Source organism: Alternaria arbusti (genome assembly GCF_024043155.1).
Source record: "Alternaria arbusti strain BMP 1465 chromosome Unknown scaffold_3, whole genome shotgun sequence".
Classification (NCBI taxonomy): Eukaryota; Fungi; Ascomycota; class Dothideomycetes; order Pleosporales; family Pleosporaceae; genus Alternaria; species Alternaria arbusti.
Window position 1 is genome coordinate 796,519 of NW_026249943.1, and position 18,344 is coordinate 814,862.

Below are 18,344 nucleotides of genomic sequence, written 5' to 3' on the forward strand. Positions count from 1 at the left end.
TGTAGTGCTGATTTTCTCGGGTATGATTACATGCAGATGCTCTCAGGACCGGGGCAGCCAGATCGTGCAATTTCGCCAAAGGGCCGTCTAGAGCATGTACGAGTCAGTGATGGGGCGCGCAAGGAAAACGAACGACATTCTCAAAGATGAATCGAGAACACGATAGATGATAAGAGTACAGATGAAGAAACCATAGCGGCGTATGAAAGCTTCGTCTACAGGTTAGCGGCACCCGCCTGGGAATGGCAGGCGGAACCAGAGGGCAATTGCTGCCGATTGGCTGGAATATCGCGTTAGCCGACGATCCCCCCAAATCACTTACACAAGGCATTGTGCACATTGTTCTTCGTCTACGAGGTGGCGAAATGCAGCTCACCGCTGCTGACAGTAATGTCTTGTGGCCCAGGTCTATGCATACGACTGCACTTCCTTTTCCACTTATTGGCGCGACTGACATCAGATGCGCAGTGGCGGGCAGATTTCGCTGGTGTACAGGCGATGGGGAATTACTACATCATCGCACGTGCTGTAGCATATGCACACACTCAAACAGAGGCTCTGCAAGTTTTGCGAGAAAAGGCCACATAGAGATCGTCATTAGTAATCGTATGTAGATACATTTTATGAGTTGCCTGGATCCTGCCCGGCCTCATGGAGCACCAGTGCTATACAACAGCCAGCCTGGTATCGATGCTTTCGACCAACTAGCACGCGAAAGATCAGAAATGATCGGGGTATATGTAGGACAACGCAAAAAGCCATCGATGTACTCAATGGTATACAGATTCTAGAGAAAGTGAGGAAGAGCACACCTTCGAAGAACGCCGAGGCTGGAATTCTAGGAAGAGAATTATCGATGACCGTTGCTCATGTCGCTCAAGCAGGGTTTGGCCGGCTCAAAGACTTGAGTACGATATCGACTTTTGCTTGAGGATTGTCTGCCCAGATAGACGATTGAGCAAGTGTAGTCTGTAGACGATCGAATGCGGTCTCCGTGCCTTTGCGGGCTACGATCGCTTTGCTGATACCGTCACCAAGATCGTATGTCAGTTTCCAGGTTTTGGTTTTCTCCAATATGCTCGCAACACAGGGTAGGTCCTCACTCTCTTCCTCCAGCAGGCCGAGCAGGCCTCCAAAAGACTTGCATTCGCGTAGCGTGTGATAAAACTCCATTTCCATGCCTTCGTCGTCGACCGACCAAATGAAATACACGCGCTCGGCTTGTTCGTCGGTCAAATCAAGAGAGATGATGCTGGTAGAGTTTGTGCGCTTGATGGCTTGATGCGGAGGTTTGAATGTATCCGCGGGCGTTGGAGCATGCTGTTTGACATCGTCGACAGGTGTTTCTGACGTTCGTTGAGTCTGCGTATGTATCTGTGGCTGCGGTTGGGGTTGGGGTTGGGGTTGGGGTTGAAGTTGGGGTTGGGGTTCCGGCTCTGGCTGTGGCTCAGGTACAGGTTGTGGCGTCGGTTGTTGTTGTGGTTGCAACTGTGAAGGGCATGTACTGCTTTCCTTGGGAACAACCTCGATCACGTTCGACATCTGGGTCCTATTTTCGCTAAGCTTTCTCCGCTTCCTCGCGGCGGGTTGCTTAGTATGAGCATCGCTTTCATCGTCATCGACCTTTGCCATGGCATTCGATGCTGGAGGTGCGGCATTCGGTGCTGAAGGTGCAGCATCTTCATCAGTGGATTTCGATAGCTTGGGGGTAGAAGAGAGACGCTGTCTTGGTTCCGGTAGTCCCCTAAGCTTCGAGGCGATGTCAGCTCGCTCTTGCGGAGACAACACCGAGAGCACGGTCTCTAATGTGCCAGCATCGCTGTCAGGATTGCGAAGTGTGAGCATCATGAAATTGTTGGCGAACTTGTCTCCCAGACCACCTCCACTGATCTGCAGCATTAGATGTGAGGTCAGTATGTTTTTTCCATGTACTATTCGTTGATCCGAGTCTTACCTCGTAGGGGCGATAGGCTTGAAGACCCTGTAAAGACCTATCACTCGTCTGAGGTAGCATGATGGCAAAAACCCCAGCGTCGTCGTCGCCATCGAGCGGCATAATAACGACTTTCTGTATTTTGTCAACAATCTGGACGACATGGACTGTATGTATTTCGGTACAACTCACAACCTTCGGTCCGAACTGCACTTCGCTGAAGGCAATAACAGCTGAGTCTTCCCTAGCACAGCCTCGGCAGACAGCGTTGCGATTCTCCCTAGGACTCCCTGATACTATAGGAGGGTGTGGAGGAGTGAACTTCTTGTAATTGGCCTTCAAGTCGTGAAAGGAGGGTAGCCCTCGGAATGACTGGGTTTGCCTGTCCGGGGCCAGGTAGCCAATCCAAACGCCCCGCGCAAAGAGCTGATTGGCCGAATAAAAATGACCCTTTAGGTGAGGTTGCGAGTTGAAGCAACCATACGAGATGGAGTTCTTCCTAGGACTGGTGTTTCGAGATTCTTCCATAGATGCCTGCAGTGCACGCAGCCTAGGTGACATCATTGGCGAAGTCAGTTCGCTCGACGCGCTACGACGTGCCGGCTGCGCATCGCTTTCTGGAGATGCCGCCTTGGAATTGGTGTTTACTTCATTTGAGTTGGAGGGTGTTTGCAACCGGATTGCGTCACCAGGCTGAGGGCTGTTGTTGTCGAGACTGGGCTCACGGGCGCGTTTGCAGCTTGTTGACGGGGCCCTCGACACAGGTGGGCGCACACTCTTCCGTGCTCTTTGGGGCTGGGGCGGCATGCCCGAGTGTTTGGGTGGCATGCCGGCGAGATGTCGGATAGCGACTGGTAGGTGGTGATGGCGGTCTGTTGTTGCACCATGCGGCTGCGCGCGCTAGCGTTCGTGCAGGGCTTTAATTGGCCTACAATTCTGGATGGCATTTTAACTCCGTCGCAGCACCGCCATGGTACATCCCATCTCCCTTCTCACTTTAACGCGAACAACCGTGTCGCGATACGTATAGCACGCGACATCGGAATGCAGGAGTTGTATCAGTGAGCACGAATAAGACGAAAGCTCCTCCTCGCCAATTGAGGACGCGTCAAGTAAACAACGAAGGAGCGAGGACGCGTCTGTCTCGACCGGAGTCTAGATGGAAGGCGCCTTGCTTTAAACCGCTGCTCACTCCATCACCACCACGTCCGGAATCTATTCGCAAGCTCTCACCGCTTGACACCGACGTCGCCAGCTGCGGTGTACATCACAATTGCCAATTGGTTTTTTGTCCATCAAATCACCACTATACCCGACAATGGGGCGGCAAAAAGGCGAAATTGGCGTTGCTCATCATATAGAATGTCTTGGACTTCAGACGTATGGGAGGGAGAGGATTGAACCGGGCTTCGTTATGAGAAAACCAGTGTTCAGGTATGAGCCCGCCACTGCAATCCACGAACTCGAGGTACCCGCTCTGCTTGGTCTACTACTACGCGATGCACACGATGCAAATACTGTCATCGATCGACACGATCCCATGCTCCTCGATAAAGAGCTAGACCAGCTGTTAGTCGAGTATGGTCCCCTGATCTGGCCTGAGCCTGGTCAAGGAAGTAGAGACCATCTCCGAAAACCACAAGAGGGTACCCGATATCCGGCTGATTTGATCTATCCGAGAGACAATACCACGTAAGTCCGCTCATCCAGGTACTGGGTGCGAGCTAATGAAACCAGCCTCAAGAAACACCTGCTGGGCATGATTCTCTGCAGGCAGACTCGCTCCGACATAGAGACCTTCATAAACAGGACATACATGAAAGCCCTGACATACAAGAAAAGAGACCTAAATATCGATAATAAGCCTTGGTTTCAAGGTTGCAGATTCGTAGCCCTAAGCGAGAAAATACCAGTGAGGAAGAGACGCAGCACTGGTACGACTACAACAGCAGACGAACCCGCTCCTCAACGCGCACGTTCCGAAGAAGACCATACAGATGATGACTCCGATACGTCTGAAGATTCGGTGATGGGCACCAAGACAGGATGTCCGACCCGCAGGAGAAGCGCGATTTCACCCGGGCCGTCGCCCTTTAAAGTTGAATTACGGATTTATCGCACCAAACCACCGGGCCAGCCAATCGGCCCTGGACCAACTTGGTCTTACGGCAGTTTGATGTTCACCGGAAAGGAAACAACGTGTGAAGACTTCTTCGGTCTCATATGCAATCAGACCAAAGCCGACTGCAGCTTCCTCATCTTCCAGTTACCCGAAGATATGTCCATGGACGAAAGGGTGCGCATCGACCGAGGATCCAAGGAGTCCGAGATGACCTATCGACGTACCCTGGGTATTTTACAAAGAGCAAGAAGATTTCCATGCGGTCCTGCGTACCGTTCAGTTGAGCTGGAGATTGGGTTTGAGACTGTCGTGGATTAGTGCTGTGATACCCCATAATTTGCGCCTTGCGACTTGCATTTTCGCAATCATTCTTCCCTGTATTCATTTCTTCAACTTCGACGCAGGCGATAGCAAGATGTCGAACACGCAAGCTTGGAATCCCCAACAGACGAGCGTATCAATGTAACTTGTTGACATGACAAGATGTATATAACATGACCTCGTTATTCGTCGTGTAATTAGTGTATCCATATATCCACCGTTTTCTTTTTGTACAAAACACTTCCTTGTGTATTCCACCCGTGACTACCGGTGCTGGCCTACCCTCCTCTCATCAACCAACACACTCCAATTCTTCTGCACACTGATCCCGCCCGTCGCAGTCCTCTGCGCACTATCATCGCTAACCCTCCCCATCTCAATCTCCACATTATGCTTTCCCTGCGTGTCCTCCCCAACAAACTTGAACTCTTCCTCATCCTCCAACCGACTCATACCCGCGAGCGTAGAAAACAACCCGCCAGTCGCACCCTTCTTCCTGTGCCTCCCTCCGGAGTTCTTCGAGTCATGCATATACCCATCCAGTCCGCCATTCGAGCTCGGACCCGGACTCTTCATATCGCTCGGCCGCGAAGAAGCAAAAGAGAACAATTTATCGAGGCCGATCCAGCGGAAAGCCGGTTTCAAGCTAGGCAAACAAGCACACGTGAGACCGATGTTGATCTCAACAATCGACCACACGATGATCTCGCGGAAGTTGTAGGTTACGTCGCCCTGGGCTGAGATGGGGATTTGCAGGAAGATGATCAGGCGTACGAGCGAGACAACGGCGATGAAGGTGCCGAGGGCGAACATGCCGGCTAGCACGATGCGTTGGGCGAGGGGCGCGTGCAGACGCCAGACGTGCGGGATGGGCATGATGACGATGAAGAAGTCGAGGATCACGTTGGGGACGGAGCCGCCGAGGTAGATGTCGCGTGTTTCGATGCAGGTCTTTTGCGTGATGGTTATGTCCCAGGCGGCGCGTACTGGGAGGCAGTTGAAGATTACGCAGAGCATCTGTGAAGCGGTACTGTCAGCATATTGCGCTGAGGGTGTCAGTTTTATGGCGATAGATGACTTACGATAGCAATACACCATGCGATGGAGGCGGCGGTGACCACATAGATAGTAATGCGGGACTTGATCTCGAAGAGTCGCCAGTAGAAAGCGAGAACCGATAGCTTGATGCTCGTGATGCTGAGCGTATACAAAATCTGGCCGATGTAGATATTCCGCAAGAAAGCGATAATTTGTAACGGGTTCGTGATCTCATTGATGTGTAGTCCCAGTGACTCTCGCATGCCTGCAAGCACTGAGCGTTAGCCTACGATTCGTGTCCAAGGACGAAAGATACGTACCTATTATACACACGTAGAAGAAACCGTTCGCCACGGCCAGTGCGACCATGGACATGTAGTCGTCCATCTGAACATTGCGCCAACCCCCGTGCCGTTTCCGACAGTAGACCTTGAGGGGGACGAGTAGCATGATCAAGATATAAGTCGATATCGCCACTCCATCGAGACGACGGCGGTAGGATTGGCTGGAGAGAATGTCAGCTGCATGTTACCCAAGACACTGTTTTCTGGTCGTGATAAGACATGGGTTGGGTGAACCGCGGAGGACCACGGAGACTGGGTATGGAAAGGGTAGAGAGCAAAGAGATGGCGAGTAGACACTCCCGAACAAACTTACACGCTCTCCTGTGGATCGATGATAGGCGCCATGATGCACAATTCATATACACACTCTCTTTCCTATCCTCGACGGCGTATACACCAGGTATATCACAAACAGCGAGAAAGAAGACGTCGCAGTGGCGTTGACGGTGATGCACGAAACTCTCACATGGAAAACGCGAGACACGCACCCATGATATATCAAGAGCAAGAACACGGCACAAGACACGCGATGCCCAGAAGGAAAGAAAAACCTTTCCTCACCTCCCATGCAGACGCCCTGACCAGAACTCCCCAGATGTTCCCAATCCACCTACCGCTACCGCCGCTCCCGGTCGCGGGACCCCCTTTAGGTCTGTAAATCACCACCCTTCAAACCCATGACGGTTTACTTGCTTGTTTAGCTGTGCATCAGCCAATGGTCATCGCAGCATCCGGCAGAGAGAAGTAATAATCCGACATGCTGGAGCTGTTGGGCAAAGCATAAAGTCAAGAAGCGAGGCACTGACACACGGGGAGCATCTGGGAAGTGGATCGTCAGTTACAGGTTAGGGGGTCCTGGTCGGCCTGAAGGGTCCCTCGTCTTCACATGTGAGTGGGTGGGGGATGATCCGGCACTCGCTCCCAACGGAGACGGCGTCGTGCTACGCGGGAACGAAATGGGAAGTCACTCCACTTCAATTATGCAAGACTTCAATCTACGCCTGCATCGCACACCCTCTCGTTCAGCAAGCGCGTCGCGGCTTGAGACAAATGATCAGTATGAGAGGGGTAGATTCTTGCATCTTGCGAAAAAAGAAACAAGAACGTATTTGTTTATCTGTCGCCGCGGGGTCGAGTCTGCCGTCTGCGTGTGTACCCAAACCGACAATCACTGCGCTCGTCGATCAAAATCCTCCGGGGTAGCCGTGGCAGAATAAACTCCGAGCTGTGCGTTATTCTAAATGGCCGACTCGAGCAGATCATCCCACTTCCTGGTGTTGAGCGCATGTGCCTGGCCGTCATTTTGGCCGTGAACGGTTTAGCTTGGCCGTCCGTTGCGAGTCAGAAATGAGGCTTCGGCAATGGATTACGAACCAATCGATGGCGGACATAAGCGATGAAGATATCAGACACCTTGCGGCTCCTCGGATGAACACGCACTGCGTCTGCTTTGTGGCGTTCGTTCCTGTGGATGTCATGCATTGCCGGAATCCTACTATGACGAATTGCAAGGCATCTGGTAGGGGCGCAAGCCGCAAACGTGTGTGCAAGCTTTGTGGCGGCGTAGGAACCAAAACGTGCTAAGCTCTCGTTGGAGGGCAATCACCGTTTGCCAATCATACGCCTTGCATGCAACGGCATGGGTCGCGGAAGCGGAAGGACCCTCACACGCTATGCTGTGCCGTGGGAGCGAGAGGGACTCACGCCGTCGTCTTGATAGTTTTAGTAGTGCAACAACGAGTCGAGAAGCCGTATAGACCCTGTCGAGGCCCATCGAGTTATTGTCTCAAACCTGACCAGGGTAAATGCAGTGAAAGTCCCATGGGGCTTAGCGAGAGACCCACCTATTCGAGGGCGGCCGGCACATGCGCCATCTTCCACGTGGATGCGAGGAACGCGATATGCGGGCTTATTACAACCAGTAAAACAAAAAGTTAGTGATGTATCGTGATAGTGGCGTCGCTCAGTAAGCATCAGTAGCTGTTTGATAGTCAAAGTATGTGTTATGGATAGCTGGTGCGGGAGGTGCGGCTCGCCATCGGTCCTTTCTTAGCCCAGCCGAGAAGCAAAACTCCACATTTCAGAGTCGTTTCTGACAGGTGCCCCGGCTGCTAGTTAGCGACCTAAGGTTTTAGGAGACCAATCAACGGGCACTAATTTGGGAGCCGTGAGGGTGAAGATGCCGCGGAGCACGACAGTTTCAACCATGTGCGATTTGCAAAGTCGGCGAGCATATGGAAAGGCGTAAAAGAGGCCCCACGCTCTGCATTTCGCTTTCGGATTCCTGTCAAACTTTCCTTCTTCTCTGAATAAGCCAGGTGCATGATGGCAATTACAAATATCCAAGGCAATGGGTCATACCCAGGGCTTCTCGTGTTGTCAGCTCTGTTAGTATCGACCTACGTAATCGTTACTGGAATCTATCGCCTCTACTTTCATCCACTCGCGGCGTTCCCGGGGCCGTTCTGGGCCCGCTTGACTGTGTTCCCGTCATGGTGGCACACTCGTACTGGCGACCGACACGTTTGGCTGTATAGTCTGCAGGAGAAGTATGGTATGGTGGCCTGATTTCATCCCCAGAGTCAGTGAGTTGTTAACGATTGGTAGGACCCGAGTTCCGGTATCGTCCAGACAGTGTCGTGCTCAACACGCCTGCTGCTTTCAAGAAAATCTTTGGACCAAAGGGAAATGTGAAGAAAGGCCTTTACTACGAAGTGTGGCCACGCAATGTCCACACTATCAACACATGGAGCACCACCAGTGTTGAGGTGCACTCGCGTAAGCGTCGCGTGCTGAACTACGCTTTCTCAGAAGCGGCACTGCGAGATGCTGAGGTCTTCCTTCACGCGAACATCGACCGTTGGCTAGAGCTGATTGGTCAACAAGCGCCAAAGGCTGGCGAGTGGACGGCCTCTATCAACATGTGTGATTGGATGAACTGGCTTGTTTTCGACATCCTTGGTGACTTGTGCTTCGGTAAGAACTTTGACATGAAGGAGCCTGGAAGCGATCTCCGCCACATCCCCGAAGTCATGGTTCAATTCATGGAAATTCTCCATCCAGTTAGTCCCCTGCATCAGATCATTGATCGATCATGCTGACATTCCAAAGATTGCATTCGGCCCGTTAGCCAACGCTTGGGTATGGATGAAGCCTCGTGGGCTCGACAAGCTTCTGGAGGTTGCCTCACCGCCAGTAGTCAAGAAGTGGCAGGACTTCGTTGAAGGATGCCTTGAGAAACGGTCCGCGGTCGAACACGAATTGGAGAAGAATCCCAAGCCTGAGGGTGAGGTCCGGAAGGACTTCTTTCACTGGCTCTTCAAGGCTGTCGACCCCGAAACTGGCAAGCGTGGCTACAGCGAGCACGAACTCTTCGCTGAGTGTGAGTTGCTGACTATTGCTGGTTCCGATACGACATCCGTCGTAATGTCTGCAGCCTTTTTCTACCTGGCTCGTCGACCGGAGGTACAGGCCAAGATCGCTCAAGAGGTCAAGTCGGTCTTCTCAAGCTATGACGAGATCAAGTCGGGTACCAAGATCATGTCCTGCAAATACCTCACTGCGTTTCTTAATGAAGCCATGCGCATGACACCACCAGTCGCAGCAGAGCCCAGCCGTGAGGTACTCCCTGGCGGAACAACTGTCGGTGATCACTACTTCCCCGCTGGCCTCCACGTCAGCACCGGTCTTTACTGTCTCAGCTACAACGAAAACGTCTTCCCAGAACCCTTCATGTTCCACCCTGAGCGCTGGATCGTAGACGAGACTGGAAAAGAAGGATCCTCGGCTGAGAGTGTGGCATTGGCGGAGAACGGTTTCTGTGCCTTCTCCTATGGAACCAGGGGCTGCGTTGGAAAGAACCTTGCCTGGCTGGAGATGCGACTTGTCATTGCCAAGACACTCTGGATGTACGAGGTTCGGCCTGATCCAGAGAACAGACTTGGTGGAGGCAACCGAAATGGGAAGCCTGGGCGACAGACAGAGGATCAATACCAGATTTACGACATCTTCGTGGCCGGCAGGAAGGGACCGATGCTGCAGATGCGCAAAAGGTAATGTTGAGTAAGATGAGCCATTTGTGCAGACGACCGAAGTAAAGCCTGCAACGTACGATAGTCACCTTGGCTAGCAAATTGAGCATATTCTGATCCCTTTGAGAACGTCGTCCGTGTACAACACCACGTGTCGCCAGGTGCGTGCGCGTGTCTGTGGTGCAAACGGTGGTGCGACCATTCGGTCCCTGACGATCCTCAAAGAATTAACAGCCGTTGTACATGTATTGCGCACAGTCGGTAGTGTCGTCGCGCAGTCTCGCTAGGTGATCTGGTGTTGTTGTCGCCTCAGAGGGTTCGCTGTTACCGTCAGCGCCTGCCCGGAAGGACGTCCACGTGACGTCCCTAGCGGGGCCGATCAGAGGAGCTTCCTCAAGCTCCGAATCCGGACCTTCTTTCTCCAACTGCTCAACACCAACATCGTCGAATCTGTATTTCGTCGTGCGACCGTCGTTGTGCCCAACACGATATGCCGATGTTTTTGGCCCCCATCGCAAGCCACCGGCATGCCTCAGACGGCAATGCCAGGCGAGACTCGAACGCCATTCGACCGCAGCGGCACAGCGCCGTATTTTTAGCTCAGCTGGCCCCCAAATCCTGACCGGTCGATTGTTGTGATGGCATTGCTGCAGCCTGTAAAACAATGCATTCTCTATTATTACGCTCAACATTCTGAGCTCCTTCGTCGCTACTGACGCCTTTGCGCAACACCGTCTTTCTGATATCGAATAGGCTATCGGCCTTCAATCTGGAGTTACGCGGGTCGATCAGCACAGGGCTGAGCGGCTCGTCAAGCCCCGCGACGCCAGCGCAAATCAAAGGCACGGCGAGCTTGATTCCACGACAGCCGTTCGCTTCGCCTGGACTGCACATGGTGTGCCGCACTAGAGCAGCTTTTCCTGCCTGAGTAGGGCGAAAGCATCCGTGGGCGCATATTGGTGTGATGGAACCAGGCTGACCGGTGCAACGCATATGCTGCAAGGTACCGCCAGCCTCGTGCAACATCTTGTACGCTTTGGTGATTTCCCGCCTTTTTTTGTGGCTTCTCTCTTTCCTTTCACTTCGTTCGCTTTCGTCCTACGGTCGCTACACATTGCAAACATCATTGTACAGTACAAGAACGTGAGCGCAAGCCGGGCATACACGAAACAGAATGCGGTCACCATCCGTCGAAGGAGTACCATCACCCCTCCAGGTTGGCTCCCCAAACAGTAGGAGGACCTCCGATATCACCGTTCCTTCTGCTTTGCGCGTTGGCTCTCCAACAACTGGCGATGCCCCACCCATCCACGCTCGGCCACCGCTGCGTCGCAAGAACACGTCTGGCGCCTCCGACAGGCTGTCGCAACTCTTTCCGTCCCGACCGTCCTCAGTCGCCTCAATCGCATCTCCTAGCAGCACCCCTGCATCAAGACGTCGGTCGTTTCCTTCGCCTCTGCTACCGGCCGCAGAACCCTCGTATCGCATACCACGCGCTCCAGCGCTGCCCTCGTTTGCCCAAGAAACGTCATACAACCCTGTCGCGAGCGTGTTTACTCAAGATCGCGCATCACCGTCGTTGGGCAAGAGCGACAGTAGGACCAAACGGGTCCTCGACCGAATCGCATCGTTGCACAGGGGAGCCTCTCATGGGGGACGTTACAACCGACTGGATGATGAGGAATCACAACCCGACAGAAGACGCCTTGTAGGAGTCGACGAGGGGGATGAAGCAGTCGGATATGATCTGAGCTCGCTAGGCGGTCTGCCGCTGAAAACACTCGAGGCGCAATCGCGGACACAGGACATACACGAAGGGCAAGAGCGTGACAGAGACATGGATGAAGCTAGTCACGCCGCAGAATTTGAGCGTCTTGAAGCGCAACTCGGAGCTGGCATGACTTCTGTGCTCCATGTTCCGTTTGAGCATACCCCAGCGGGACCAGTACCAGGCTTCTTTCCAGGCCACCGACGAATTCTGACAAGAGCGGATGTAGTAGACGAGCAGGCCAAAAAAGCGCAAGACGAGGCTGAAAATACCGGCAAGGTCGTTGCTGTTGCAGCAGATGTTCCAGTCGATATCAGCGAATTCACAGGAGTTGCTCGCGACTTCGATTCTATGAGAAACTTGACCGCCGAGGCCGGTCTCATCAGCAGTGGTGCACAGACTAGCTACTTCTTTCCTGAAGGCAAGTTTCCCCTACATGTGTCGAGAGTTAGGATCTAACACGCATGCAGATCCCCAGATGCCTGCATGGCGACCCCTTACTATGAGCTCGTGGTGGATCCTTATGCTCACAGTTCTTGCACTTGTACTCGCTGGCGTTCAAGAATACCTATGCCAAATTTCCTTACGCGATGTTGAAGCAGATCCTCAGAAAGGCGGGTTGTGGCATTTCGTGAAAGTTGGCGACTTGACTGTCACGCAATATTTCACCTGGCAGTACGCGCCCATCATCATTTCAGTCTTTTACGGCGTCCTTTGGCAAATGTCGGATTTCGAGGTGAAACGTTTGGAGCCCTTCTACCAGCTATCCAAGAAGACAGGCGCAACTGCGGGAGAATCGCTTAACATGGACTATCTCACCTTTTTGAGCTTCTTAGTACCGCTAAGAGCACTGCGTCACAGACAGTACGCCGTCATTTACAGCTCGCTGGGTACATTGGTCGCTAGTAGCCTTGTACCTGTCTTGCAGAGTGCCTCTATGACTATGTGGCCACCAGAAAAGGACCGTAAACTTAATGGCTGGAAGGCTGTGAGAGTCGAACCGGCCTGGTCCCGAGCGCTCTCGGCGTGCCTTTTGATAGTTGCAGCCTGTGGAGGAGCGCTGATGTACGCAATGCAGAGGAAGAGCGGCCTGCAGTCGGACCCCAAGGGCATTGCAGGTATCGCAGCTATGGCTACGAAAAGCCATATTCTGACGGACTTCAAGGGGCTCGACCAGGCTTCTTTGCCTCAGATACACAAGCAACTTCGCCAACGAAGATACATCTTGCACAAAAGCTCACTCTGGCAAGGAGAATACATAACGAAGAGCAAGGAAAAGATTCCCGAGCACGGCTCCGATCCCAGGCCGCTCATGCTTCGTCTTTGGGCGGGTGTGCCTTTCATCGGCTTTCTCATCCTGTTCACCGTTGCGGTGCCAGTCTTCACATTCGTCAAGGCGATGAGTAGAGCCACACAGAAGGTACCCTGGATGATGACGGGCCTAGCAACTGTCATCCGCATACTCTGGAACACCATGAATAGCGACGTTCGCATGCTTCAACCTTTCTACATCCTTTCTCTGCGACACGCCCCAGCCAAGACTCTTACACTCGACTATGCTGGTACGAATCCTCTTTGGTTGCCCTTCGAAGCTTTCTTCAATGGGCATTACCTTGTCATGCTCGTCGCCTTTGGATCCATCTTTGCGGAGATCCTAACGGTCTGCGTGACCTCAATCAGCGTCGATGGCAACAAATTTATGCCTGGATTCGGCGGCCAAAAGTCTGACGACGACCACGACGGCAGCAACGACGATGCATCTGATCGTTATAACACGGAGCAAACCTTTCGCAGTTTCTGGTCGAGCTTAACGCTCACCATGCTCATTCTGATCTATCTCATCGGCATCGCTCTTCTCACCTACGCGAGGCGCAGTCAGAAGTTCATGCCCAGAGAAATCGGCACCATGGCCTCCGTCCTCGCTTTCATCCACCAGTCCAAGATGCTCTTCAGCTTCATCGACACGGAGAAGCTGAACTCAAGGGAGATGACGAAACACCTAGAGAAGAGTGGAAAGACGTACGCGTTGGGCTGGTTTCAAGGAAGAGATGGCGAAGATCACTTGGGCATCGACGAAGAAGAGATCAGCAGCGCGTACGTCTTTGGCAAGGATTGGACTGAGGGGCGGCTGAGACCAGGTAGAGATCTGACGTGGGAGGTTTATTAGACGCTTCGTCACACGATATAATGCATCTCCATTTCCATCGACATCAAGAACGCGCATGCAATTACTGACATTGACTCCCCACCCCGTATTCACAACCCTAGCGCCGAGACGCCATTATGCTGGTATAATAATCCGTTCTGACGCGTATGTGCCGCGTCATATGTCCCCGCTCCCGTCTCATCCTCATCCCCATCGCACGTATATCCTCATATCCCCTCCGTCCCCTCCTCTAACTCTGCTCCCCAACATTCCCCACCAGCCAATCCATACCCTCCTGGACACCCCGTCCATCCACCGCACTACAAGCCACAATACTCCAATTCCGGTCTTTGAGCTCCCCCAACTTGAGCGCCTCGCTGATCTCGCCCGCGCCCTTTGCGCCCGGTTGATCTTGTTTGTTTGCGAAGACGAGGAGGGCGGCGTCGCGGAGCTCTTCTTCGTTGAGCATGGCGCGCAGTTCTTCGCTAGCGGTGGTGAGGCGCTCGATATCTGTGCTGTCGATTACGAAGATTACGGCGGCGGTGTTGGCGTAGTAGCAGCGCCAGTAGGGGCGGATGGAGGTTTGGCCGCCGAGGTCCTGGGCAGGTGTTAGATGGTGGTTGTGGATGGGGGAAGGTAGGTGGTTCTGAAGGACGGGGAGGTGGGAGGTGAACTTACCCAGACGTTGAAGTTAAGGTTCTTGTATGTGACGGATTCGACGTTGAAGCCTATTGTTGGTATCGTTGTGACTACCTCGCCAATCTGGAGGGCTTGTTAGCCTCCGTATACCTCGTGTCCAGACCCAGGATGCATATTGTTTCCATATTCGCATGCCTCCTTTCTTTCCTCCTTGGATATCGCGTACCTTTAGTCTGTATAGTAACGTCGTCTTTCCAGCGTTATCCTGCATTTGTAATCAGCACCATGCCCCCCATACAGCCATGCTGAGGTGTTCATACCAGCCCCAGAATCAATATCCGTATCTCCTTCTTTGCCCATATCAGCTTTGTAAATGTCGATAAGTAGCCGCCCATGTTGTTCTCCCTGTGTCTTGTCCGCCCGTTCGTGAGGTCCGTTTGTATGCGGCGTTGACCGCTGGTCTGGTGGTTTCGGCGAAAGGGACGGTTTCGAGAATGTCGGCGATGTGACGGTTCCGTGAAAGTGTTTTAGTTATTACGCGATTATGTTGGAGTGAGCTGGGCGTATGTTGTCATATGTCTTGCTCGTGTTTCAGTGTTGCTGTCTGGGCATAAAGTTAGGCCGTCGGGTGCAAACAGGACAAACAGACCGAGGTCGTCGGCGGCAACTTTGGCCGATCGGCCGGACCACGGGTAGAGCTGATCTAGCCACGGTGCTATGCCTAGCGTTACACTACAACCCCATCATCCACACCATGCCTTACGATCGCCATGTAGTCGTCAGTTGCATCGAGAGGCACTATGACTTGCTCGTGCGCATGGCCTACCTCGACCCGGACACGATCCTCCGCCCGCCGCCTGAAGGTTGGAGTGATGAGCAGCTCGCTGTTGACACATTGCAAGAGTGGAAACGGTCGGACAGAGTCGTTGATCTCTTGCGTCACTTGCCTTATCTGAGCAAGAATATGGGTGACTCTAAATACGAGGTCTACATCGTAACGGAAGCATGCAACTTCCTTCGCGATTATGGCTGGCTGAAAGATGCGCACAAGAAGGACGCTATCAGTCTTATGATGCCATGCGAGGAGGAAGCACCTGCAGGAATGATACCGTTGAGCCAGGGCCGCGAAGCGACAGTGTGGATGATAGATACGGACGAAGGTATGAGCCGCATACAACGTGCATCACCGGATATTGACAGGTTTCACTAGGGATAATCTGGCCCATGACACCGTTCGTTGTAGACCGTAGTGCGCCAGAAGACCAACCTTGGCGGCGATGCGCAAAGCCTCGAGAAATTCAGCAGTACTTCGATAAGGTCTACAACGAGATCGAGACCTTGGTCACCGTTCCTGTACCATTGACGCGAGGTAGCGATGCATGGTACAACGAGATGGTGGATCATCGAGACAACAATGCAAAGGTGAGTGCGATCCTCTCGGCGAACGTGACCGGAAGACTCATCAAGCAAATGAACAGCTACCCAAGCGCTTGCTGAAAGAGTATGGTTGGCCCTCAGCTTTCAGAAAGGCAGAGTATCTCAAAGCTCTCGAACAAGAACGTCTCGACGCTAAACGCAAAGAAGCGGAACGGAAAGAAGAAGCCGTGAGGAAACATGCACAAAGGCGTTTTATAGCAGTTGACAAGGCGTATGATTTGCGTTCCAAGAATGGAAGCGCTGACAGCACAGCAAAGTGACAAGTCTCACGATAGATCACTACGCATTCTCCTATCTTCTTATCTGGGTCGGTCACACGCGTTACCACCGCTTCCGAACGTTCGAGACGAACAAACAGCCTCATGTACGAAGTTATATAGCAAGACAGTAAGCATACTCTGGCCAGATCTGAGTTCCGCAGTTCTCTCCGTCAGAGCCCAGGACCGGGTTTAAGGCATACAGCACTTCAAGGGCAACACCGTTGTCGTTACCGATACTCCAGCAGGTATCACCACTCTTGGTAACCATCCATCTCTTACAGTGTGCGGGGAAGCCTCCCTGAGTCTGTGTAGGGAGCGGGGCAACCACCGTGCTTGTTGCTGGCTGGCTTGTCGTGGGGGTGGCAGTGCCAACACAGTAGTAATATCCGGCCCAAATCTGAGTGGCGCAGTTCTCTCCGTTGGAACCCAACACGGTATTCCATTTGTAGAGCTGTGACAGCTCAATTCCGGCACTGTTGGCAATCTCCCAACAGCTTGCTCCTGTCGCAAACTTGTTGCAATTAGGATCGATACCCGACTGTGTTTGTGTTGGCTTTGTAATCGGCGCTGTCGAACTTGGGCTCGTGCTAGGCTTCGTAGATGTAGGTGATGGCGACGTGCCATCACCACTCGTGGCAACGCAATAGTAGTAGCCGAGCCAGACTTGCGAAGCACATCGCTCGCCAGCACTACCGAGCACCGGATTCAGCTCCCACAATCTCTGTACGCTGATCTTGGCATCGTATGCAAGCTTCCAACATGCGGCCTGGGTGTCATTGGCCATGATCCAGCGGGTACAATCGGATGCTATACCCTCTTGTATGCTATCGGCAGGTATTTCTCCACCGTCTTCGATTATGGGAAGGGATGCCGTACTTCCTGGACCGCCGCGAATTGGTCCCTCGCCATCGTCGGGGATTTCTGAGGCTGGTGGACTGATCCAAGCACCGCCTGGAGGACTAAAGGTATACTTGTCAGCTTCTATTCAATGGATGGGAGACTACATGGCTGACATACGTTAAGCAGATTGCCTGACCAACCAATAGGTGGTCACAAGCACCCATAATGTTGGGGTTCCAGCTTGCGAGCTGAGCGAGCGTGACTTCATTTGTCGTGTTCGAAAGACCTTGAGCAATTGACTCACTAATTCACAGTAGTGAGCAGCTGATACGAGAGAGTGTGTAGCAGAGATACTTACCACGTGTCGTTGGTCAAGACTCGGTACAATGTGCAAGCAAGAGGTATGCACACCTCTCCATCCGCATCGCAGAACTCATTCTTCGTTGCAACAGCCGCTTCCAGCGAGGCGATCTGGTACTTCTCCGCAATCTCATCACAATTGAGCTCCTCTTCACGATCGGGTCGTAGATCCACCATGCGGCCTCTGCATACTGTCGACGTGGGTGTGGGCGCGCTACTAGTAGTCGATACGGTAGTTGACGGGAGTGCCATCTCGGGCTCATCCGTCACGCGCGCATAGGCTGGGCCAATCCTGGTAACGAGATCACTAACAGTAGTCTTGCAAACGTCTTGAACATCTTGAAACTGTTCGACGAGATAGTCGCCAAACTCTGTGTCTTGCAGGTAATCCGATGTTACGCGGGCATGCAACATCTTGAGAAAGCACTCGGAGCACAACAAGTCGTCATCGTATAACGTTGACATTCGGCTCTGGTTTGCGCCAAAGTCGGCGCGATTGAGACACCATGGGTCATTGGGGTTTGCTTCGCAATCCATTTGGATCACATCTGAGCCAGTCCATTCGTAGGACTCGACTAGGCACCACTCATTAGACGATGAGCGCATACAAGCCATATCGAGTCCCTCCAAGATACGACCGCTCAGCGATTCGGCGGGCACGTATCGGTCGCCCGAGCGGTAATAGTCGTCAACACAAGCTGTTGCGACATTCTGCCGCCAGTCTGCTGCATCGGACATACAGCTTGCGGTGCAAAGTGTGGTAACATCGGTTGATTGCCAGTACACTTCGTCGACCTTGTGCGTCCATTGCATCAAGTCGTTATCGCATGGCAGCGTGGTGTTTCTAAAAGGAATCAGTTGATATCCATGAAGCATGCTTCGAAAGAGACGACATACAAGGCGGATACACATCCGGAAGATATCCCTAAGATTTGCGACATGGTCTCTGCCGGAACAAGAGGATAGAGATTGAAGGCTGAGGCCGAAGCCATCAAGCCCACGTTGATCAGCACGCGGCGAACAGAGTTGCGAGAAGACATTGTGGCCTCGAGACCTATCTGCAAAGAAATGCAACCTCAGCAGAAGATCAATGGGAACGCTTTTT

The 18,344-nt window shown here is 52.8% G+C and overlaps 7 protein-coding genes across 7 annotated transcripts; 3 read left to right on the top strand and 4 right to left on the bottom strand.

Moving 5' to 3' along the window:
- Window positions 1-876: 876 nt before the first annotated feature.
- Window positions 877-2,056, bottom strand: J4E86_002890 (uncharacterized protein; the record flags this gene model as incomplete). Its single annotated transcript, XM_051443446.1, has 2 exons — window positions 877-1,890; window positions 1,955-2,056. The coding sequence occupies 2 exons, from the start codon at window positions 2,054-2,056 to the stop codon at window positions 877-879; spliced, it is 1,116 nt and encodes a 371-aa protein (XP_051304941.1).
- Window positions 2,057-4,640: 2,584 nt separating this feature from the next.
- On the bottom strand, window positions 4,641-6,103 carry J4E86_002891 (uncharacterized protein; the record flags this gene model as incomplete). The annotated part of the gene is made up of 4 exons (XM_051443447.1): window positions 4,641-5,393; window positions 5,459-5,679; window positions 5,735-5,919; window positions 6,072-6,103. 4 exons carry the CDS (start codon window positions 6,101-6,103, stop codon window positions 4,641-4,643), a joined length of 1,191 nt encoding a protein of 396 aa, XP_051304942.1.
- A 2,147-nt stretch (window positions 6,104-8,250) lies between these two features.
- Window positions 8,251-9,814, top strand: J4E86_002892 (uncharacterized protein; the record flags this gene model as incomplete). Its single annotated transcript, XM_051443448.1, has 3 exons — window positions 8,251-8,281; window positions 8,366-8,820; window positions 8,870-9,814. The coding sequence occupies 3 exons, from the start codon at window positions 8,251-8,253 to the stop codon at window positions 9,812-9,814; spliced, it is 1,431 nt and encodes a 476-aa protein (XP_051304943.1).
- A 1,812-nt stretch (window positions 9,815-11,626) lies between these two features.
- On the top strand, window positions 11,627-13,724 carry J4E86_002893 (uncharacterized protein; the record flags this gene model as incomplete). The annotated part of the gene is made up of 2 exons (XM_051443449.1): window positions 11,627-11,948; window positions 12,028-13,724. The coding sequence occupies 2 exons, from the start codon at window positions 11,627-11,629 to the stop codon at window positions 13,722-13,724; spliced, it is 2,019 nt and encodes a 672-aa protein (XP_051304944.1).
- Window positions 13,725-13,953: 229 nt separating this feature from the next.
- Window positions 13,954-14,737, bottom strand: ARL1 (Arf GTPase arl1; the record flags this gene model as incomplete). The annotated part of the gene is made up of 4 exons (XM_051443450.1): window positions 13,954-14,301; window positions 14,382-14,465; window positions 14,569-14,607; window positions 14,663-14,737. The coding sequence occupies 4 exons, from the start codon at window positions 14,735-14,737 to the stop codon at window positions 13,954-13,956; spliced, it is 546 nt and encodes a 181-aa protein (XP_051304945.1).
- A 359-nt stretch (window positions 14,738-15,096) lies between these two features.
- J4E86_002895 (uncharacterized protein) lies at window positions 15,097-15,839 on the top strand (the record flags this gene model as incomplete). Its single annotated transcript, XM_051443451.1, has 2 exons — window positions 15,097-15,502; window positions 15,553-15,839. 2 exons carry the CDS (start codon window positions 15,097-15,099, stop codon window positions 15,837-15,839), a joined length of 693 nt encoding a protein of 230 aa, XP_051304946.1.
- Window positions 15,840-16,151: 312 nt separating this feature from the next.
- J4E86_002896 (uncharacterized protein) lies at window positions 16,152-18,052 on the bottom strand (the record flags this gene model as incomplete). Its single annotated transcript, XM_051443452.1, has 3 exons — window positions 16,152-16,998; window positions 17,057-17,182; window positions 17,238-18,052. 3 exons carry the CDS (start codon window positions 18,050-18,052, stop codon window positions 16,152-16,154), a joined length of 1,788 nt encoding a protein of 595 aa, XP_051304947.1.
- Window positions 18,053-18,344: the final 292 nt, after the last annotated feature.